The sequence below is a fragment of the Pristis pectinata genome, chromosome 8 (genome assembly GCF_009764475.1).
Source record: "Pristis pectinata isolate sPriPec2 chromosome 8, sPriPec2.1.pri, whole genome shotgun sequence".
In the NCBI taxonomy this organism is placed as follows: Eukaryota; Metazoa; Chordata; class Chondrichthyes; order Rhinopristiformes; family Pristidae; genus Pristis; species Pristis pectinata.
The window spans coordinates 68,617,963-68,642,277 of NC_067412.1; the positions used below are offsets into that span (position 1 = coordinate 68,617,963).

The following is a 24,315-nucleotide window of genomic DNA, read 5'->3' on the forward strand; positions in this document are numbered from 1 at the left end:
TCTCCTATTTATGATCAGATATTTGGTTTTATTTTAAGCATGTTAGAGGTGATGGCCAAAAAAGTGAACACTTGAAGATGAGAAACCTTCTTGGACCTGAGAATGAAAATGACAGAGAAACTCAGAAAGATATTTTGCAGTTTTTAACCAAAAATAAAGTAAAAATATGATCCAATAATATGCAATACTACAACTGAGGATGTTGAGTCAAACCACTTCACAGGACACTACTAAAAGTATGGAAATGTCATCATGGAAAAATGGTGTGTTAACCAAGAAGGTAATCCAGTTTGGGAGGATATCACAAAGGCACCAAACAATAGTATTTGTTGTATTATAACTGAACTGTTAGGGCTTGTAATATGGGATAAAGAAAGTGAACACGAATGGAAGTCATACATGATTTGACTGAAGTTTTTGTTATAGAAATCACAATTTGATAAGGGTGTGGTGGATGCTTTTAGAACATTTTTGGTAGTTGGCTAGAAATTTAAGGCACATGTTCCAAGTAAAATATAGCCAAGTACAAAGCTACCACAAATCTTAATGCTACTCAGCTCAGTTCTTCTGGAGAATCCATGTAGCAAAAATATAGAGCAAGAGAATGAGCAAATGGGTGCAGATGTCATTCATTGTTGAGAAATGTGAAGTCAGACATTTTAAAGAAAAATATCTTGATTGGTAAGATTCTTCTGGGTGGAGATTTTCAACAACATCCACTTAAATAATACCTTTTTGCAGCAACATAAGTGGGGGAAACAGTTAGATTAAGGAGGTGTGTTTTAAGAAAGGTCTTAAAGAGGAAAAAGGTGGTAAGTTTTATAACATTAATAGTGGCTATAGGGGGTGAAGCAATTTGAATAGGAACACGTTCATTGAAAGATAACCGAGCGGGCATTTGAAGAATATAAAGCAAAACGTGTGGGAAAAGGGATTAAAATGGATAGCTTCAACATTCTCATGCTATGTTGCGATTTTAATATATCGGTGCATAATGATGCTATAATCATTAAAATATAGCACTTTGTTTAGTTGGAGTAGGGTTTCAGCACGTTGTAGCTCACCCCACCCTGTATTTGTCAGTCAACACCTGCAGCAGATCTGAAGGATGAAGACAGGTTGCTTACTGTCCATGCTTCGCTGCAGCTTAAATATAACCAGAAAGGAAAGCAGGGAGTTTTATTTGGTGGGCAAAATAGATTTCAACGTTGGCATTTAGTTTCGAAAGGTGCATTGTAACATTGGCCTATAGTTTGGTCGGTTGTGAGAGAGAGGCTCGTGGGATCAGTGGGAATCAGATCCAAGCCGGCGCCGGCGCTGCCGCTTTGAGGCGGTGCCCAAGTGCGTGGTGCTCAATACAGCGACGGGGCGTTGCCGCAAGGGTGGGGTTAGGGGCAGGCTGCTGGTTCCGATAGGCAACCGGGCAAGGTCGGCCTTTTCATTTATATATAACAACCCAGCCGACCTATATACCTCCCCGCACCAATATACACACACACCCAGTCCCAGGCCATGAGAACGTCCTCCCGCCAGGAAGCTCAGTGAGAGAGGCAGCGACCGAGGGAGGAGACAGCGAGGAGCGGCCACGGGCAAGCGGAGCGACGCTAGCAGCACCATGCACTCGGAGGTGGAGAAAGTAAGTGCGGAGCCGAGCCGCGGGCTGGGAGGGAGGGAAACCCAGCCCCGTTTCCCAGTCTGTCTCCAGTTCCGCCGCCCGCTGTCGTCGCCAACAGTCCGCCTTCTCCCGGAGCGGGTGACCGCCCTTTCCCAGCTCCTGCACGGTGCAGGGCGAGGGTGGGTCCCCGGGCCGAGGGGCGGCTGCCGCAAGCGCCCGCCTCCGCGCTCACAAAGACAGGAACTGGGGCTCTGAGCCAGCCTGGCTGCTCTTAAAGGAGGACTGCGCGGCTCCCGAAAACGCCCGGCTCCTTGGTCATGCCCCGGGCTTTCAGCCTGTCTTAAACGCGGCGCTGCAGAGTTGCCCAATGCAGAGTAAGGGAATTTATTCAGCAGCACCCATAACACCATTTTATTTTTGCACCCAGAGTATTACTTCTGCTTGCAATGCAGCATTTAACCCTTTTAAACATTCTGTGGATGGGGGTCTGGTGTATTTGAAATAGCAATTTTCCGCGCTGTCGGTTTAAATTGATTTATGCATTTAACTACTTCTTTTGCGAGGTCAGTTTTAATAGGAAACAGGTTTTAGGATAAACCTCTACAGTTATGAAAGGGAACCAACTAAAAGAGAATTGCATTATACAACACCTCTCTAGAGCGTCTAAGTAGGATTGTCCAGCTGAATAGAACTGAACAATGCCAGGGTGATCAACCAGCACTCTGTGTACAGTACACCCTAAGAAGATATATTTGAACAGTAAATTGAAAGTTCTTCAAATTTACCAAGTTTCCACTTTAAAGAAAACCACAATTTTGAAATAGAAGAGTATTATCTTGTGTACATAATTAATAAGGTTTTGCTTTATCTACTGGCTTGCTGGTTCAATTTCTACTGGATATGCTACATATAACAATGTTTGAAGATTCCTATCAGATGTGAACAAAAGACTGAAACAGTAACAAAAGGGGTGAGAATGTCCTAATAATTGTCCAAAAATGAAGCAGTACCAATTTCTGGCACAAAAGAACGGAAATTTCAGTGTAATTGATTTACACCTGTTATGCTGCATCCAAATTTTCTCTATTGTGTGAGTGAACATTTTATAGAACAATCTGCCAGTCATCAATATAACCTACGCCTTTTCAAAAGTGACTGTGGCATAAATTTTTTGGATTTGTACAGCTTTTAAAACCAGTCATACAGTTCTACTAAAAATTTTAGTTACATGGGCTTCTGTTGGATTGACTCTCTTTTCAAGCATACTAGTCATAACAATGGAATTCCACGGCCATATTTGGTTTCCAGAAAACTATTTTAAACGTATCTCCTTGAAAGTTTTGAGAAGTTCATTAGAATTGATTTTTTTTTTTGGAACCATTATTTATGGCTGATTTCCATGTTTCTATCCATCTAATGTATCCTGTTTAGAATATATTTGAGTTGAATTGAGCAGCCTAGTCTCTCTTTGATAATTGGTTTAGCTGAGGTAGGAATATAGAATGATAAAACAAAGAATGAGGGCATTCAACCATTCTGCCCATGAGACTGTTTAATGGGATCAGCCAGTCAGTGGAGGCACAAGAGACTTGGTCCTAGCCAATTAATCCCTGATCTTTCCTTGCAGCTCTAACTTTTGTCCCTTTTGTGTTTCTTCAATTCCTTTATGAAAATTACCATTGAATTTGTTTCTGATATCCTTCTAGCAGTGTGTTTCAGATCGCAAGCTGCTACATTTAAAAACAAAATCTTGATTTCCCCTCTTTACTAATCATTTCAAATCTGTTACCTTTAATTACTGATCTTACTGCTGTTCCTTATTTCACCATATTAAAAGTCTTCATGATGTTGCACACCCTCTTGGAAAATTCCTCTTAACTGCTTCTGCTTTGAGGACAACCCCAGCTTTTCTAGTCACTCCATGTAATTGAAGTTGCTTATTACAGGTCCCACCTATTCTGCACCCTGTCCAAGACCACAGTGGGCAGCAGAGTGTGCAGCAGCATTAAAACCTAGATTCAAACCTGACCTTGGGTGTTATGTGTGTATTCTCCCTGTAACCATATGGATTTCTCCAGGTGCCTTCCATGTTCCAAAGATATGCTGGTAGGTTAATTGGCCACCATAAATTGTACCTAGTGTGTGTGTGTGACTGGGGGAGGGGAGTGGGAAGAGGAAGAATTGGTGGGCCTGTGACGGAATAGATTGCAGGAAACTAACTGAGGGCTGACATAAACTAGATGGGCCAAATGCTGCCCTTTATGTTAGTGTTTGAAAGAAGCAGTTCTTGGCAAAAACCTCCGTAGTTTGATTCCATTGTGCCAGGATGCCATTCATTTGGAAGTTTTACTCCCCGATGCTTATTCTAAAATGAAAAGTTAAATTTATGGTGGAGGTATTTCTAGCTGCATATTTCTTTTTATGTGGGTAAACTACATTGTACTCATAAAATGGATAGTTTGAGTGGGTGTACACATTAAAATTAATGAGAAAATCTGTGGTATTAAAACTTTGATTTGTATTGTTAAAATTGCTCTTGTTATAGTAAGTGAACTACATCTTAAATTGCAATAAACCTTTGAGAATATGACCAGACAGGATCAATATTCAATACCTATTTATGAGCTGGATAGGGTAGTGATATTAGTACCACTTCTGCATCAGTACCAAATGTTCTGGGGATGAAACAATATTAGCTACTCTTCTCACTTGTGTATTATGTAAGCAAAATTATTATTTTGCATGTGCTTAATAAATGCTACCTTTTAATGGTTACTGATTCTGGCGGGCACACAAATTTATTGTGTTTGGCATAGATGTGGAAAAATACATTCTTTGCTTTCAATGCTTTTATGGATGCTTATCTGATGTACACCTTCCACACTGTACGGTTTAGATTCACGATAACCTAAGTCTTTTGCACAAGCCCACAGCTCAAAATGCTTCTCGACACACAAATGTATGAAGCTGTTCACTTTACCAACAGGCCAATACAATATATATCGTTTAGCTCATGGCCACTGGTAGAACCCCATCAGTTAATCAGGGGCAAAATGAAATGTCAGCTGATTTGGCCTATTTGCAACATTTGCAATACTACTAAATGCGTAAATTTGGATTTGCGAATCCTGGATAAAGGAAGTGGAAAGAAATACCTGCTTCGGTTAAGCTCTTTGATTGGATCCTAGTGCCCCTGGCTGGGAAGCAATTTTATGCAGATGTTGGGCTAAGATTGGATTTGGGTGCATCACCCTCAGTGCCATCTGGAATGAGATTGTAAATTATGTTTACACGTGACAATAGATCCAAGAAAGATAATCATCATTGATGAAATATTGTTCATGCTTTCATGGGGAAAAAGAAAGGTAGAAAATTAGACAAGTCCAATTAATTGACGTGTTGGCTAGTGCATTGTGATTTCTGCTCTGTTTCAATTGCGAATTGAAATTGACAACATTTTAGGTTTTGATGTGATATCTATGTCTTTCTCAAGAGTTGGTAGTTAAGCCTCTGAAGTTTGATGTACAAGATGAAGTGCCAAATATTTAAATATGGTGTGTTTCACAAAAGTGTTAGCTTCATCTGAATTGGTATCATGCAGAGGTAGCATTTTACCACATGTTCATACATTTTGTAAAGAATGCCAACATGGGTTACTTTGCAGAAATTTCTAACTCTGGAATAATTTGTGAAGAGCTATGAAAGTTAAGTCCTGTAGTAAAATGATTACTTATCTTGGAAATAGTAGTAATAGATTCTGAAATTGGTGCCTTTAAGCATTTTGCAAAACAATGATTTAATTAACAATAGTTACAAAGCAGTAGCAGTAAGTTAAGTGCAAAATAAGACTAGTGAATATTGGGTTTGGATTGCTTATATTCATCAAAAATGGTATGATTAATTATAAACATTATATTTTGTTATTGAGAAACATTGATTTACTTGCAGAGTTAAAAAAAATTGCACGATGGCACATGCAAATTGAAGGATTTGGGCTACTTGCCCATGATCAAGTGGTTGTGGTACTGTTTATTATATATGTGGAACAAACTTTAGATGGAGGTCGGCAAGCAAAGATATTCTGAGATTGATAGCATTTCACAGAAAATGGAATAGTGATCCATCAAGATACTCCACTCTGTAAGACCAGTGTAATTTGAAATGTTAAAAGTCTGCACAAATGATTTTAAAAATGATGATCCCTGAACTTCTAGACTGATCCTTTTAAGGGACAAACTGTTGCATGAAATCCTGTACAATTTTGGTGCAGACCTTGGCCCAACTGTTGAACATTGGAACAATGTTATTGGAGTGCATTTTAGCATCAAAGTACTTGAGAATTGTGGCTTCAAAGTTTGTCAAAGATGTCCCTGATAATTTTTCTCACTTATTGCCAGGATGCTCTGTTGTGGTGGTGGGGGGGTAGAAAAAGAATCTTGGTAAACGGTAACATTTCCTGCTAATGATGCTTCAGAAGGTGTGGGTACATTTTGGCTTGTCTACCAAGTTTGGTGATGGTTGACAATACACTGACTCTGGCCCTGTAGGTGGCTTGTACTAGAGGATTCTTCCTGTCCTCTGTTGGCCTGTGATTTTTACAAACGACACTTCTACTTTTGCACGTTGGAGAATCTGGACCCTATCAAAAGGCAACAGCAACTCTATTACTGTTGTGTGTCAATGTACTGAAAAGACTGGGATAACTTGATATATTAAAGGTACTGTATAAATGGAAATTGTTACAGTTTTAACTTGTTGAAACCTTGTATTTCTGCCTCTTAGCATTTGTGCTTGAACAGTGGCTCAAGTAGGTTTGTTGTCATTTCACCACTCTAGCAGGGTGCTGAACTGTTTCAGGTACAAATAAGAAAGTGGTGCACCCGGATAGAAAACTTTGTAATAATGGGAGTTCTGTTTTGTTTTAATGTACAGGACTACACTAGCATCTGTTTAGTAAAATGCTGACTTGGTCCATTGCAAGGAAAGTAAAGATTGCAGAACCACAGTGTTGTCATTCAAGTGAGATCAGAGGCCATTGCTTTTGCAGTTGTGTGTCATTTTATAACAGTGACTTGTCTATCGCCAGTGGAAACCAAGGTGGATGGAGTCTGATTTTGAAGTTTTCTGGTGTAAATTTGAGTTCCTTTATAGATTTTGTATGTTGATTTGCCTGAGCTCTGAGAAGAAACTGAGGAACACCATTGTGAAGCAACCTCGTGGACAGTTGGCCTTTAGGCACTACAGAGGTATTTCTTGGCTGAAATCTTTGAGTTGTCCTGAGAGGTCATGGGTAGATAGGATTGCAACAAATATGGTTAGACTTTCCACAAGCTTCTGTGAAATGGTACATGGAGATAGCATGCAAGACCTTGGTGTGAGCAATGGTGATTGGGAGGGCATGGTGACTTGGTTTTTTAAAATGATTAGTCCTTGAAGAGCAAAATCCTTTTATGCCAGGAAAAGTGTGTATTGAGAAAGTGGAAGAAAAAATGGGGTGGGTAAGGAATGTGAATTGCCACCAAACCTTGAGATTAATGAACCTCTTTCTGGGAATTATGGTGATGGTTGAGAATACCTTTTTGGAGCCTGGTTTTCCTGTACCACTCTCTCTGGCTTCTGCCTGTTTTCCATGCCCTGTAGACATGTCAACTTGGAATCCATTAACAACTCCTCTACCTCCTAGAAAATCTGGATTCTTCCATCTGTTGACCACTATGAAGCTGCTTCTATCAGGGTGCTAAAAGTTAAGGATGCTTTTACTGTGTGAAAGGTTTATATACACAATTTCTCGTTAACATCTTACTTGGTTGAAACCTATTAAAGGTTACACTAACATTTTATATTTCTGTTTTTCATATTTGTGCAAAACAAATAGAGAGGTGTTTCTGGCCTCTCAACTATCCTAATGAGGCGTTTTTGCTTATTACTGGGGCATTAGGACTACCCAGCTCCAAGTCCACCACTAAGTAAAATCTGGTCATAAAATCTGAGTCTCAGTGTGGTAAAAATGATCGAGCAATTTAACACATTGCATTTTAAGAATTATAGTCAGACAGTTCAAGTAACGTTTGTGTACATGTTGCTGAATAGCTTATGGTTGTGCTAATGTTTGTTAGTGACATAGTTCTGGGAAATTTGACTTTTATATCCTGTTCAGTAAAAATACTGGATGGTCTGAACTAAATCCTGTAGTTCCAATGAGACAAAACAAGCCAAAAGTGTAATGATTAACATAAATTAAATATGGAAAAAGCTGATAGATGAATGTGATTTAAAATATGGTTCGTCCAAGATAGAGGATCATTAACTTCGGAAAAACTGACATTACAGAGCCTTGAGTGATTGGAGGGATAGTGCGCAAAGGGTCATATGAGGGTCATCTGCCTAATATGACATAATGAGCATTTTAAAGAAATCGGGGGAATCTTTTTGTTCCCTTGTTACAGTGACCTATCAGTTACTCACAGTGGTCATTTGTGGAGGATTTTAAACTCTTCCTCAATGCAATTATATTCATTTAAAGAGCAGAACAGACACAAATCGTGGGCCAAAACCCTGGTACAGATTCTAGCTTTATTTTCTGATACAATTCTAGCTTTATTTTTCATTACAATCATTATTTGATGTTCTTGTGTCACATTTGTAGTAAGTCACAAGCCCCCTGTTTTAAATGGCTGCAGATTCTGGGCACACACTGTAGCTTGAAGCAGAGGAGAGTATTGTCTTGCTTCAGCAGACGTCCCACCCACTGACCAGCAGTGCGGTAATGTGTGCCACGTGACTACTGACGAATGCTGACAAGTGCTGTGGGCGGAAGAATAGACTAAGCTCAGAAAACCAGCAATGCAAGAAGTTTCCTTTCACTAAAAATATCCTGGACTATGTAGAATAGCAGGTCAGTGGACTCAGTTTACATGTAAATGAATAGTGTTGTGATAGCTTCCTATGTCAAACAAAGCCATGGAGTAGCAATACTTTAACATACCGACTTTAAGTAACGTTTCTGCTAGGCCCTTATGGTTAACTATTTCAGGAAATGGTGCAGGTTTTTACCAGGCTGCAACAGTATGCTTCTGTAATGTCTCAGCATGCACATTATTTTTACTTTGAGTGTTAACTTCACTTTTTTTTTGTTTAGCCCTTCCAATCTTTTGCCTACTAAATTCCTTTCTCTTCTTCCGAGCTGTATCCTCGGACTGTCATATTGATTTTGTTTCAAGTGTCTTGGTGTGGCTGTTGCCTGAATTGCACTTGTGTTTGATTGTGAAAAGCTCACTTATGCAGAAGAGGCAGACACCTGCCCTCTTGACACTGAGTCACAATGTTGGGCCTAGTTAAATAGCTGCTGTTCCACCTCTGACTTCTGATGTGGGGCACATTTTTGAGTTTCTATTTAAAACTATCATGGATACGATTTGGAGATGGTGCATTGATTTGGTAGATACCTGCACAATTTGTGGCTGGCAGAAACTGCTTTTGTTCAGATCGCCATTTTAATTGGTAATCTATAAATCTGATAGCAGTGAGGTCAGATGCAGAACCTTATTCTTTTGGATGGGACCTCATTGTGCAGATAGCCCACATGTTAGTAGAGGACATACAATCTTGGAAGTAAATGACAATCATTGTGCAGGTTTAGTTGAGCCAGTGACTTCTTAAAGGAGAAGTGGTATTTTTGGTTACTGCAACATTTCCTCAAATGAGTATGCTCTACTTTTGAATTTTTGGGCATAGTCTTGAGAAAATGTTTATATAAAAGTTTGCTTGCTTCAGATTTAGATTGCTTGCAACTATTTTTCAGAACTAAATACACTGAAGAAGAGGCCTGGATCCCACTTGCATCTCGAGATATAATTCACGTGCAAAGCACTTTAGGATATTTGTATAATTAGTGTTGGTACATCACTTTAAATGATTTGCACACAACTCAACTGGACAAACAACAGTGGGGGGGGGGAATATTGTTAATCTGTTTGTGGCAGTGGTTGATAGCTAAATATTGATCAGGACACCAAGATTGTTCTTATTTGAAAAATACAATGGTATTAGAATGAAACACTTAACTTAAGACTGCATTTTGATCTGTTTGCAGCAATGCTTGAATTTTCTCTAGCTAATTAGAAAAGTGATGTGGCACATACTTCAACCTAACTTACAGATAACCTCATGCCAAGGAGAAAACTCATTAGTAGCCATCAAGATTGTCATTGCCCTGAACTCTTTATGCCCTGGCTCCCTGCAATGCCCATCAATATTCAATATTAATAAATTACACTGTAGCTTTGCAATGCCTGAGACTTGCCTCCAGTTCTACGTCACGTGGTTGACACTTATGACCCAAGAAGAAATTCATTTGCAAAAGCACAACTGCCACAAACAATTGATGAGGAAAACTCACTAATCCTCTGGGGCAGCAGTAGATGGGCAAACAGTTTTTAGAGCACTGATCATGTCATGGGAACAAATGTTTTGTGTGTTTGTGTATATATAAATTAATGCAGCAAATTTAGTTTTTTTCATGAGACCAAACACTTCCACCATTTTCCAAACATTTCCGCTTAGTTTGCATTATCCTGACAACTCCCTTGACAATAGAAAAAGTGCAAAGTAAACACTTTATTAAAGTATGAATGACTGTCCCAAAGTACTTCAGAGAAGAATGCTGTGCAAGCCTGGGGAAGAGATTTTGGGAAGGGTGCCTGGTGGAAATTGTATTTTTTTTCTTTTTTTTTTTGAAGGCTGAAAAGAGGTAGAGGCATATGGGGTGTGGAGAGTCTTAATGGTCTGAATTCTGAAGTGTACATTCAGCAGTTAAATGGTGTTGGAGGACAGGATGTGGTGGGCTAAATGGCCTGTTTGCATGCTGCATGACTTCATGACTTGAAGGCACAAAAGGTGAGTTGGGAATGTAGAGTACACGAGAAAGTTTTTAACAATTTGTGGCAGTGGATGTGGTGAAATCCACAAAAGGGCCTGGAAAAACAAGAGTGAGAATTTTAAGATTGAGACAATGGAAAACAGCAAGCGTAGCTCAATAATGGATGAATGGGACTTGGTGCAGGGAAAATGTACCAACAGTAGGGGACTTTGGTCAGCTGATGCAGAAGATCACTGGTGGATCTGAATGGGTGAAGTACCAAGGAAGGAAGAACTGAACGGTGTCATGACCTGTGACAGCAAAGATAGCAGTTTAGTGAGAAGGACTTGAGAACCTTTAAGCCATCCCTGATAATTTCTTTATTTCATATTCCCAAATGCAACTCTCTTCCTTCTATATGCATTCTGGAAAAAGCTCCCTTCACAATTTGTTTTGCTTCTATCTGCACTTTCAGTAAGAGCTTTGGCCTTTTGACTGTTTGTTACAGTACAGCTATTGATTTATCTAATCAGACCCATGTCTCCATCTATTGACACCCTGGTTCTCATTAAAGCCATTGTTCTTGCTGAGCTTGGATGCAGCTCATGTATAGCTTGGAGCTCCATTCCCTTAAGTCCAAATAAAGTAGATTCGAATGGATGTGGTTGACGCTGTTTGAGACATTCACAATCAAATCCTGCTAGACCACAAAGAGATGCTGGGCTCAACTCTGCCAAAATTGGTTATCATTCAAGATCATCCTGGGCTACAGATAACTTTGGATTTTTTTCCTTGATGACAAACAGTCTTGAACCTGCTTCCCCATCCTCAGTAACAAAAATGAGAAACTCATTAATGAAAAACACGATGATGCTGGAAGAACTCAGCAGGCCAGGCAGCATCTGTGGAGGAAATCAGGCTGTCAATTTTTCGTTAATGGCCTGCTTTTCTCCACATATGCTGCCTGGCCTGCTGAGTTCCTCCAGCATCATCGTGTTTTGCTTCTAGATTCCAGCATCTGCAGTCCTTTGTTTCTCTGAGAAAGTCATTACTTTGTCACAGAGAGAGAGAGCATCCAAGCAGCTACCTTTGCCATAACCTTTTCTTGCCCTGACCCACAAAGTCAAAAAGTTTTCCTCCTTGGTCATAATCCTTAAACTTATCTTGTTCCCTTTCTATGTTCATGCCCTCTGCAAACTTGGCACACCCATGAAATTGCCTCTTCATCTCTGTTACCGTTTGAAATACCATCTCCTCAGTTTCCCTTCCTGGCCCCTAATGTAGGCACTCGTTTCTATTCAGGTACCTTTCCCTGTCCTAGTATGACATTGTTTTTTTTAAAAAAAAATTGAAGCTTCCATACTTAAAATTAAGAGGCATCTCCAACCTTTCCTGAAGTTAGTGCATGTGTGGTACCTCATATTCTTACCCATGTTACCCGGATATCATTGAATGAAGGCCTCCAATCAGGTCCTGCCCCTGCTGTAGTACTGAAATGGTTGATCGAAGTCACTAAAGTCATACCAAGTGATTGGCACACAGGTAATCTCTGTCCTTTTTGACTAGCTTGTAGCCTTTGAGATGCTTTACCACACCATCCTCTCTCTGATTACCCACTTGCATCCAGCTGAAAGTATGCCCTTTCATTTGGTCCAAGTCACTGTGTAAGTGGTTGCATCACATCTGCCTCTGATGTGCCTGTCTGATTCAACATACTTTCTGGAATGTTTGCAGTGATTTTTGTTGTCTGTGCATTAATAGAGCTGCTATCTCGCAGCTCCAGTGACCTGGTTCAATTCTGGCCTCCTGTTCTGTTTGTGCGGAGTTTGCACGTTCTCCTAATGATTGATTGAATGGATTTCCCTGGGTATCCTGGTTTCCTCCCACATCCCAAAACTGTGGATTGACTGTAAATTACTCCTATTGTGTAGGTGAGTGTTAGAATTAGGAGGTGGGGTTGATGGGAATATAGGTAGAATAAAATGGGATTAGTGTAAATGGGTTCTTGATGTTTGGTCTGGACTCACTGGGTTGAAGGGTCTGTTTCTATAACTCTATTCAACATTGTGGAAATAATGTCCAATAGTGGTTCGGGAACACTATTTCTACCCAGCTTTTTCAAGCAATTGGGGTTGGACCATAAATGGCTTGCCAGCAGTTCTCGTATCCCTGGATTAAATATGCGAAATAGTTATCTATTATTTGAGCTTTGGGGTTAAATGGGCAAGATTTTGCAACTGTTTCATCCATGTTTACTACAGTTGTACCTGGGCTGCTGGGCATACCTGAGAATGCACATTGATCTGGAGGTGAGGATTTGTATGGGTAGCAGTGATATCACTAAAACAGTCATACTCTTGGTAAATTTAACCTAGATGAGAACCTTTTGCATATTTGAGCCAAAGGCTTCCAATTCAGCTGACAAACTTTCAAAAATTAGATTGAGATGGCTGTGGCACAAGACTTGTTTGCGGTTGGAGTTGCCATATTTTCTGTAATGGAGTTCTGAAAGCCATTCTATGGCATTGGGCAGTTGTGGACATGGGTCTCCAGAGTTAGTATTTTGAGTATAGTTTCAAGTATCTCAAGTAACAACAGTGCTCTGATTACCTCTTAAATGCAAGCCAATGAATTTTGATCTTGGGACTTTGCAACCAAGGAAGGGTGTGTGTAGGGCCTTTGGCTAGCAGGTTCCTGTTTTTACATAGCCACCACCACTGGCCATTCCTCAGTTGTGTGCCTGGAATTCACTTATTGCTGCATCTTTGACCTGAAGGTATATTTCTATTGACCGGTAGAATATAATGTGTCAGGAGGTGAAACAGAGGTGGAACACTGATACATTCCTCCAGCAATCTACCTCTTCAAATATGGCCTGTGTGACATTCTTTTGTTGCTTTTGTTCATTGTTCTTTGAATGCTTCCAGTAGCCTAGAGTAAGCTAGTGCGTCATTGTGTACTAGATTTTGTCTTTGTGGGAGTGACTGTAGGGTCATGAAATAGTAGGAAGAGTGTGGAACTAATTGGTTTCATCTGCATTGACTTTGTTTGACTTCAGCTACCTTCTTGCAGGTGTATAATGGTTAGGTCACTTTTGTAACTAGTGTTATATTCTGAATTGTTCTATGTGGAAACAAGATGGTGATGTTACAAGCATCTGGTGGAGATATGAGCCTAATACCTCTTAGAATTTTTCAACTGGGAAAAAAATAGAAAGTCAAGCAAAATGATAATTTCTGTATCATTTTTGCATTGTTGGGAAACTATGACTGGGCATTCCCTATGTTGAGTCACCTTTGCTACCTTGTCATGATTTCCTCATCTCTAATCCTGGCATCAAGCAGTTCATTGGGTAGGAACTTTTCAAGGCACAGCTGAATTTTGATGGATTTAGGGCAATAACCAAAATGATCATTGTTCTTCTACTTCTGTGCCATTCTAGCACAGCTTTCCTTATGCACCAGAATTTTTAGCCAAGTGTTATTCAAGTGCACGCCCAGTATATATAGTTAGCTTTTGTTGGAAGATATTTTTCAGAGCACTTCTTCAAAGATATGTAACTGGATTTCCAGTGGTAATTTACAGGTGGAAGGTTTATTGCTGCATTGTGGTGATGTATGTTGAGCACTGTATTGATTGTTTTGCATGCAACCACAATCTGTGTTCAACAGAGTGGGAGGAAACTGAAACCAGGCCCATCTGACTGATTTGCTGAAATTTCGAGCATTCTCAGCTAACAGGTTTTGAAGTACAAGAATCTATGGCAGCTCCCTTTGTTTGCTGTCTGATCCTGTTGACATTCATGATGGCTTCAACCTTTTATTAGCCATTTTGTACTATTTCCATGGTACATGTTGCCATTCTCTCCAAATATTCTTGGAACTATCTGCTAAAATGTGTTCTCTGCAGTATGCATTAAATGACAAGTTGGATAGACCTCTGTGGTTGTCTGAAAGTAAAATTGTTTGAGAGTTGGCATGACATTTTAACTATTGGTTATTTACCTGAAAACCATTTCTTAGTTGGATCTATGTAGATCATCGTACTTTCATCTATTTTGTTGAATACCTTAATTTGTTGGTGTTTTTTTTTGCAATTCCAGCAGGCAGTTAGATGAAATCAGATTAAGCATGTTAAGTTTTATTTTACCAATCATAAGACTTGTCTGTTCTTTCTTTCTTTTCTCAGATGGCAGGCTTGACTTTGAGTTTAATGACAGCTGCTTTACCTTCTGGTCATTATTGGGTTGGTGCTCCACACTGCGCAAAACTTCATGTTCACTCCCTGCTTAGAGGATCACCAGTAACTCTGATTACTTGCATCATGCCAGTATTTTGCTATGGACTTGAATATCACTTGCCTGCATTGGCCAGTGGTGTTCAATTAAGTTCTGTAACATTCAATGAGTGGCATTTTTAATTATGTGGTTATATTCACATTCTTGAAATTTGCAGAGATTTGCTTTCCTGGAAGTGTATTCAATAAAAGGTTGGATGAAAAAAATAATCTGTTCCACAAGCATTGTGCAAAGGTGAATGTCATTCTTGAAGTAAACTTCGTCAGATAACAGGACAATATACCGTTCTGGTGATTATTTGAAGGCCCTTTTTACAAACCATATCGATAGCTTTTTAATCCAGATTATTGCATGCAAATTCCTCTGGTATCATAGTGGATTTGACCTTGTGTCACTGGATTATTAGTCCAGGCATTTAGATTGTGAGGTCAATAACTTAGTTCAAGGGTAATTAGGAATGGGCAATAAATCCACTCCCTCTAAATCAAAAGTGTAGCTACAAGCACTTGCATGGACCCAAGCTATGCCTGTCTTATTGTGGGATATGTAGCACAGTTTTTGTTTCAGTCCTTTCTGGGCCCACTCCCTCAACTTTTTCCAGTACATCGATGACTGCATTGGTGCTGCCTCCTGCACTCCTGCAGCACTAGAGTTTCAATACTTTAGCTGCCCATTTCCACCCTGCCCTTGACTTTACATGGTCAATCTCTGACTCTTCCCTCTTCTGGATCTCTCTGACTCCAACTCAGGAGATAGGCTAGCTACTAATATCCATTACAAGCCTACTGACTCCCAAGGTTATCTTGACTACTCTTTGTCCCACCTGCCTTCCTGTAAGGACTCCTGTTCCATTCCCCCAGTTCCTCCATCTCTGTCATATTTGGTCTGATGAGACTTTCCATACAGGCACCACTAAAATGTGGTATTTCTTTTCTGAATTGCAGATTTCCCACTAGATTTGTTGACAAAGGCCTTGACTGCATCTCATTTCTTGGTATTGGTATTCTTGTACCTCTGCTCTCATCCCTTCCCTGGGACAGAACAAGGATAGAGTTCCCCTGGTCCTCCCCTTCCACCCCACCAGTTACTGCATTCAACAGATCATTCTCTGCAGTTTCTGTTACCTTCAAAGAGATTCCACCACCAGACACATCGTACCTTCCCCTTTTCAGCGTTTTGCAGGGACTGTTCCCTTTATGACTCCACTTTTCCCATCCCATCAATCATCCTCCATCTTGCAGCACTTTCTCTTGCAATTGCAGGTGATGCCACACTGGTCCTTTTCACCTCTTTCCTTCCCACTATCCAGGGATCTAAACAGCCTTTTCAGGGGAAGCAAGGATTCACTTGCACTTCTTCCAATCTAGTGTACAGCATCTGGTGTTCACAATGTGGTCTCCTCTCTGTGAAACCAAATGGAGATCCAGCAATCACTTTGTAAAACACCTGCATTCGGTCTATAGGACTGACCCTGAGCTTCCTGTTGCCTGTCACTTTAATTCTCCATCCCCCTCCCAGTCTGACCTATTGGTCTGTGGTCTCCTGTACTATCACACTGAGGCCCAATGCAAGTTTAAGGAACAGCAGCTCGTCTTCCGTCTGGGCACATTGCAGCCGCCTTGACTCCATATTGAATTCTACAACTTCAGGTAACTTGATTTCTTGGTCTGTATCAGTCGTCCATCAGTGATATTAGCTCAGGTTGTTTTTTTTTCTTTCTCTCCTTCTCTCTTGGAGTAGAAGGCATGCCCAGTCTGACCCGTCTACCTTTTATCTATGTTCTCACACTATAACTGCTCTGATTCATTCATTGACCAGATAACCTTATGGCCTATCCCCATGGTCACCCTGATTTCACCCTATCAGAGACACTCCTCTCACCCACTCTCCCTGCAGCTTAACAAATCTGCTTTTGTTTCCTTTTCAGTTCTGACAAAGGGACTGCAATCTGAAACATTGACTCTGTTTCTCTTCCCACAGATGCAGCCTGACCTACTGAATATTTTCAGCACTTTCTGTTTCCAGCATCTGCAGTTTTCTTCTGATTTTCATGGGCAATAAATGCTGGCCTTGCCAAGTGGTGCCATCAAGTTCCAAGAAGTAAAACCTAGAAATTATTATTGCCATGTATTTTTGTGTGACCAGTGTGTATCTGGGATGAGAGTGATCCTCTTTTAATCCTGTTTTAGAGAGCAGATTTTAAAGTCATCTCTCTGAGCTTGGTTCATGTGTGGTCCTAAAGCTGAGAAGCAGTCTGACGACACATTCATCCCTTCAATTCTACAACGAAATATTCTCAAAATAAACCAGTGATTTCTCATTTGTTCATTAGCCAAAAGATTTGTCTATTGCCAAGTTAGTCAAGCAAGACTGACGTAAGTAATCTCTGCTGTGGCATTGGTCAAAGTGTACTAATTATCTTGTATGTCTGGTTAAGAAAGGTCCATTTTCCTGCTCCTCTTAGTAATCGAGATTCTACCATGGAAGTCCTTCCACGTTAATATTGGCTGAGAATATGATCTGATTTATTTGAGTTTTGTTATGCTTTAGTACTCTAATGCACACTCACTGGTGCTCATGCATGAATATTGGTTATCTAAGAGAGCGATATTGGGTAGCATCAAGTACCATGTGGAACTGTATCCAGAATGGCCTGTATCTCAGTGTATCATTTGCAGGAAATACGCTTGTTGTTATTTGATGTTGCTGCCATGAGATGCTTGAAGAAGATGGCATTTCTGGAATAAGAAATGGTGTAGCTAATGAAGTCAGAGGCTGCATTGGTATTGAAGATCCATAAGCATTTATGATACCATGTCATAAGACTTTGAGCCCTTCTACCTGTACTAAGCAATGTAACTGAGAACAAGCAGTGTTTTTATGCAGTGTATCTCTGTAGGCACCTTGATTTATTTTCCTCTGAACTGCTTGAGGTTGCAGTGAATTAATGTTCACATTACCCAGTCAGCTTAGAATATGGATTTGTTGTGGTTTGCAATTCAATTTCCATGGGAATTCAAATTGGGAAAGTCATATAAATTGGATGGAAGTTCACATCCTCCAGTGACACTTGATTCTGTGAATTAAAGGGAACAGGTTAGTGCTGGGAACCTGACTGGTGAGTCCACCTTGAAAGTCTATACTCGAGTAGCTCCTCCTTCTGAGCCCTTAACTGAACACCTCCCAACCCACCCTTTCCCAGACTTGTCTGATTTCCTCTGGCCACCTTGCGCTGGTGAAACTATTACCAGCCTTGCATTTCCCTTCCTCCTGAAAAATGTGCACTTACAAGTCATCCCTAAGCTTGAGTGTACAAAGCTTGTTGGCATGGGCAAATGTGCTACTGAATTTCCCAGTGGTGGCCGGTTAGAGTACTTTTCCTGGCCTTCATTGAACTGATTGCTTAATGTATCTTTAAGTGCTGACTAACTTTAAGGCAGTCAACCTTGGTCCTTCTCTCTGAAAGCTGCCTTTGTGAATTTTAAGATCAAAGCATAAACACATACTTATTCCCTTTTATGGTTAAAACTGCATGGTAATCATGGGTGAACCTGTGCATTACGATATTTGCTCCCATAGCCACATCATTCCTTGGCAAGTAACTTCAGCGTAGCTTTAATCTACACGAATTTCAACTGAAACTCTACCTGCACATCAGATGCCCTGCTACAGCCAGCACAATTACCACCACTTGTGTTACTCAGGCACTCCTGGCATTCACCCTATCACAGACATTCCCTTTCCTTACTCTGTCCCGGTATTGATGAAGGGTCATTTATGTAGAATGCTGCTTATTTCCACAGCTTATTTCCATCAAGCATACTGCTTGACTTGTATCTCCAGAATTTTCTGTTTTGTTTTGTTTTCCGGAAGGCACTGGCATTTTGCTCTGCCACCAATGTTAATTGATTTAATAGGCAAGTTGGGTCTTTCCCACCCAGTGATTCCAAAATGCATGGACAGGAATCCTACCTGGTCAAATGAAACTTAGTTTTGAATGATGAAGGAATCATAATTCCCAAACCATCTCCATGACAGGAAAAAAACTAACCAGCTAGGATTTCCCTTGCCCACTTCCATTATATCTGATACTAATCCTTTTCCTGACCATTATAATTTAACAATACTCATTTTATTAATTTCAAATGACTTTTAGCTTTGCCTTTTCAATGCTCGGCAGGAAGACTGTAAATAAGTGAATTTTCCTCTTGGAAAGAAAGACTTGCACTTATGTGGCACATTCACATTTCTTTCACGACATCTCAAAGTATTTTACAGCTAGCAGCCGTCAGTTTGTGCCGATCCTGCTCCCACAAACATTAATGTGATACTATTTTGACAATCTGTTTAAAGTTTCTGAGTAATAAATATCAGCCAGAGCAGCAGGGGAACTCTAATTTGAGAAAATATGCAGGATAGGAAAAGTTTAGAGGGATATGGGCCAAATGCAGGCAAATGGGACTAGCTGAAGGAGGCACCTTGATTGGCATGCACAAGTTGAGTTGAAGGACCTGTTTCCATGCTGTACAACTCTATGACTCTGAGTAGGATCTTTTACATCCACTTAGAGCAAACTGCACCTTATTTACTGTTTCATTTGATAGAAGTCACCACCAATCCTGCAGTACTGTGTTGTGCTGGAGTTTCAGCTGAATTTTGTATTCTGGTCTCTTAGGCGTGATTACAATGGTGAAAAATGTAAATGATACAAAAAAAAAACTAGGTAGTATTGGGAAAGGACAGGAGTAAAAGCAATAGAAAATTTGAAATTGTCATTAATTTGTTAAATAATTTTCTTTTTTACAGTTTTCCACAAATTCAACATCTATTCTTGAGTTGTACCGTTCACATGGAGAAAATCTGGAGAAAAAGAGTGAGGTAACACAACTTTTGAGTAATGTTGAAATTACAGTGTGGTGCATGGATATCTCTTTCTATATTTTTAACTAAACAAATGGTATGTTTATGTAAAGGAAAAAAAATGAGCAAAATTTCTACTTCTAATGTTGAGTTTCTCGCTGTTTCAATGTCCTAGTTCTTCCAAAAATTACCATAGCACAAGTTTATTCTGCAGTTTGTTCAGGATTTTGTTATTCAAATAAGACTTTCTGTTCATTCATCATATCTAACTTATCTTTCCTTTTAACTAGAAAGATTTATTATGTCTTTTGACTTCCATGCGTACTGAGTTATCACCTTTCATATTTGTAACGTTTCATTCCAGTGTCTGGTCCCATGGGCATTTGCAGTTACTTTACCAAAGCCATCATTCTTCATTCTTATGAGCCTAGGCACCAGATGTTAATGCAGTGTGGTGAATCATGGCACAAACCTGATGTACAAAAAATGATTTCCAACAGGAGTTACTGCTGATTTTGCTTGAAGCAATACAGCTAATTTTAATACACAACTGAGATTATTTAACTTGGCATGGAAAATGGTTTTGACTTGGTGGTGTTGCATGGCTGCAGAGGGGTTTATTTTTAAGAAAGTGTCACCATGTCCCACCCATCCTGTTGAAACTGGGCATGTTTAGGATTGTTGCTGGTAAGATCAGCATTTATTGCCCATTCCTCATTGCCTTTTGTATTTTGTGACTTTGAAGGGTAGTGAAGAGTTGGCCACGTTGCACTGAGCCCAAGTCGCCAATGGGTCAGGATTTGTAAGAATGTTAGTTTTTGATTCTGTCAGGATGGTTGGTGACTGGATGGATTTGTATGACTATCTCATAGGTTCACGGCCACCATTGCTAATGCCAGGTTGTACAATAATTGCATAATGTTCACTTCTATATGCAACTTCTCGAAGTATTCAGACATGGCTTGGTAAGTGACAGGCACCACATGGGCCACACAACAAAGATCTAACCACCTACTCTGGCTGTTCAGTGAATCATTGTTACTAAGATCCTACCATTGGCATCCTGGGAGATGTCACCATTGACCCAGAAACTTAAAAGGACCAGCTGCAGAAATGTTGGGCTACAAGAGCAGGTTGGAACTGATCATCTTGCAGTGATTTGACTGACTGGTTTTCTGATTTTTTTTTTTCATTTCCTCCTCTCTCCCCCCCCCCCCCCCCCCCCCCCCCCCAATCATTCTGCCATCAATGGAACACTAGGCAGCAGTTTGAGTGAAAGCTGTCCACTTGTCTAGATGTGCAACTTTGGTTGCACTTGGTGCCAAGCATCCTGCTTGATTGACACCCCAATCACCACCCATAAACATTAATTCCCTTTTAGTCCCTCCAGCACTGGCACACTGTGTAGCTATACTGTGTACCATTTACAAAATGTACCTCAGTCACTTGACACCACCTCCCAAATTCTTGACCTCTACCGCCTCACTGGAAAGGAAGAGCAGATGCATGGAGGCACAACTACTTGCAAGTTCCCCTCAGTTTGCACACCATGAAGTATATTGCTGTTTCCTTATAGTGATTGGACCTAACTAATGGAACTTTCTACCCAACAACACTGCAGAGAAATTTCAAATGGATTGTTTTTCAAGGGGATGGTTCGCTGCTGTCTTCTCCAGGATAAATGGGGATGGGCAGTAAATGCAGGCCTTTCCTGGTGGCATTCTTTTCCCTTAAATGCAATAATGATTTAAAAAAAAAACCCACAGCTGTCTTGGTGAAATTTGAGTTCAAATCTCTCCCTCAATAGATTACTGGATCAGCAATATAATCATGTTGTTACCATTCCTCATTGTGCACTTCTGTTAAATCCCCTTCAGTATCTTGCCCATGTCTCCATCTTCAACTTTGAACCTAGACTGCATTAGCTGAGAAGATGTTGATCATGATGGGCATTACAACTGAGCCTAATAACATCCTCATCCTGAATCAGCATGCTCATTCTACAATAGGGTGCAATGGAAGAGGGACCATCAAATTTTTATTTCTCCCTGATACCACTCTGGCCAGGAAAGGACACAATGAGGAAGTTGTTGCTGGCCACTTATACTGAATTAATTGATCTCAACCGGGACAACAGTAAACTTGTAAACATTTTAAGCTTGCCTTTTTTTTAAAAGGTATAATTACTCATCCAGCAAATGTGCCAACAAGTTCAAGTGTACTGAAGCGAAAAGTACAATAATGACTGTGTTTTGGGTTATTATGTACCACTTGGGAAAATTTGACTGGTCTCTTGCTTTTGTAAGTACAACTTGAGACCCTCACATGTTTTCTGCAGCAAGGATGTATGAGATGATGGTATTCCCTCACAAAGATGGGAACTTGAACCTATCTCCCTTAAATGAAAAAGTATGATGCCCAATTTTGATGTGGCACAAAACCAAGATGGTCATGTTCTACCAAATCTATGCTATTTTATCTTGCTCTTTCATGAACACTAGAACTTATGCCTATTCATTCCTTGCCAGTATCTCCATTGGTTTCTGGTTGCCATGAAAGCACAAATGTTGCTATTTAAATGCCTGCAGGGTTTTACAATTTTAATGTAGCAACACTGTGGTTAGTTACCAGGTGATCGGCACAGAGGCATTTTCTGCCAGTAACCCGTGGGCAGAATCTGCTCGGGTTGTTAATTCTGATCTGTGCTTGAAAATACAAGTGCCTGAATGAGTCCATGAGCACTTCATGAATCATGAAAGAATGATCATGAATGAGTGATGCTCTGATCTATTGAGACTCTGAAAAAGGTGACTAGGAAGAAATAAAAGCATACTAGTAGAACTTAAAGAAGTGTCCAAGAAGACAAGACAGGGCTAGCTTGGGAGTAGGCCAGAAGTACAGTCTAACATCATGAGTTTTGGCCCTGTGGAAAGCTATTCAAAAATAATTATTTTTCAATGTGAGTTTATGTGCATTCACCCTCTTTTATGATTTGCACATTTTCTATGAGGATCTTTCCATTAAAGGAATTTCCATTCCTTGTGTATCTGAAAGTTAGGGATGATGAGCTTATTGAAAAAGCTCAGATGACTAATAATAGCAGTAAAACACTGATGGGGGAGTGTTGACAGGCAGTTACTCAGTAAGAGACACTGCAACCCAGTCTGATTTTGGCCTTCACTACTTCAAGCAGGGATGGCCAATGCAATTTCTGCATTGAAATTGAGTGGCAGCAGATTTGTTTTAACTTTATTTCTTCCTTAATCCTGAAAACAGCTGCTTTCAATAGAATATCCTCCATTCTCACTTCCATAAGATGGGTGTCATTTGGTATTCTTTGCAAGATGCATTTTATGACTTAATAGGTTTTTCAGTACCTTGGAATGACATGCTGTTCTATTCCTTTTATAATCATTGAATGTTTTGAGGATTGTCTTTATCCTACTATAATCCTGTAGATGTATTCAGTCTTACCTCAGCTTCACAACCTTTGCCTCGCACAGGATGGCAATTGCAGATCCTGAGTGATTCAAAATGCCTGTGGTTTTTTTTGTGCCTGTATAAAGTAATGAAGAGAAGTTTTGGGCCAAAATTACTCATTTTAATTTTGTTTTTGAATTCTGCAGAAAGTTTTCCCAAACTTATTGAAGCTTTTATGCATTCCTTTTGCTTGCTTGCTTAAAGCCTTTTGGCATAGTCAAAAATGATGGCAGTTATCTTTTTAGCTTTGATGACAATCATATCAATAACCTGTCATCACCTTGTAGTATAAACAATCCTGAAGGCAAAAAATTTGTCTGGTATGGGGTTTTCACTCCCATCTTCAATCAAGTCTGGTTCTCTGTCCATCAAATTTCAGCCCATCTGACCAGGGCAGCAGTTTGTTGGATCCTCATGGTAGAAAGTGTCTTACCCAGAGTTGCATACTGACAACTGTGACCTGATGCTAATTCTGCAGTAGTATTAGAGCTTCATTGTGCAGAATTGCTGCAAAGATACTACAGTGGAGACTTGAAGCAAAACAACTAGAACCAATGGGAATTGGTACTGAAGTTATTCAGCATTGTCAAAGAGGTGCATGTGTGTTAGTGTGTTGCTTGTGCACTTGGTCTTAAATGTTTGTTGAGATACTGTAGTGTATTAAGCTCAGGTGTGCATTTTATGTTGGTCTCTGTTGCACACTGGTGCAATGTATGATTTTTCATGACTGGTAGACTGCAACAGCATTATCTTAGTGTATTCAAAGTCCTGTTGAAAATTGCCAGTTCCACTGTTGTGTAAAGCCAATATGATGGCATTTCGAGTTCATGACAGTTTGGTAATGGGCCTGCAAATTAAAGTGGTGCTACATGGAGGGCAGTGGGTTGAGGGGGAGGGCATGTGGAGAACCATGTCAACTATTCTGTTGTACAAGAGGCCCAAGTTATTGTGCACAATACATTAGCCTTTGCACAAGGAAACTTGCATAAAAGATCTTTCCTCTGCACGCTATGGTCGTGGTGGAGGGTGGTACTTATGAAGGAAGTGAGTTCAGTATTTGATTGGGGGAAGCGAGGGGGAAAAAATCAGAATAGGGCTGGCATTGACTAATGACTTGGAGGCAAAAAAAACTGCAGATGCTGAGAATCTGAAATAAAATCAATGAGTCAAACATTTGTGGAGAGAGAAATAGTTAACGTTTTGTGG

General features: G+C 40.1%; 1 protein-coding gene across 3 annotated transcripts in view; it reads left to right on the forward strand.

Moving 5' to 3' along the window:
• The first annotated feature begins 1,381 nt into the window (after nt 1-1,381).
• klf8 (Kruppel-like factor 8) overlaps nt 1,382-24,315 on the forward strand; it is a 145,028-nt gene continuing 122,094 nt past the window's right edge. For 2 of the 3 annotated variants that reach the window (XM_052021592.1, XM_052021590.1), the window contains exons 1-2: nt 8,422-8,510; nt 19,576-19,647. Coding sequence is in view for 1 of the 3 variants with exons in the window: in XM_052021589.1 (XP_051877549.1) it covers nt 1,616-1,636; nt 19,576-19,647 (93 nt within the window). In the remaining 2 variants the exon portion in view is untranslated. Of the gene's footprint in view, nt 1,637-8,421; nt 8,511-19,575; nt 19,648-24,315 lie in introns of those variants that run through there. The other variant, XM_052021589.1, reaches the window with a different exon arrangement.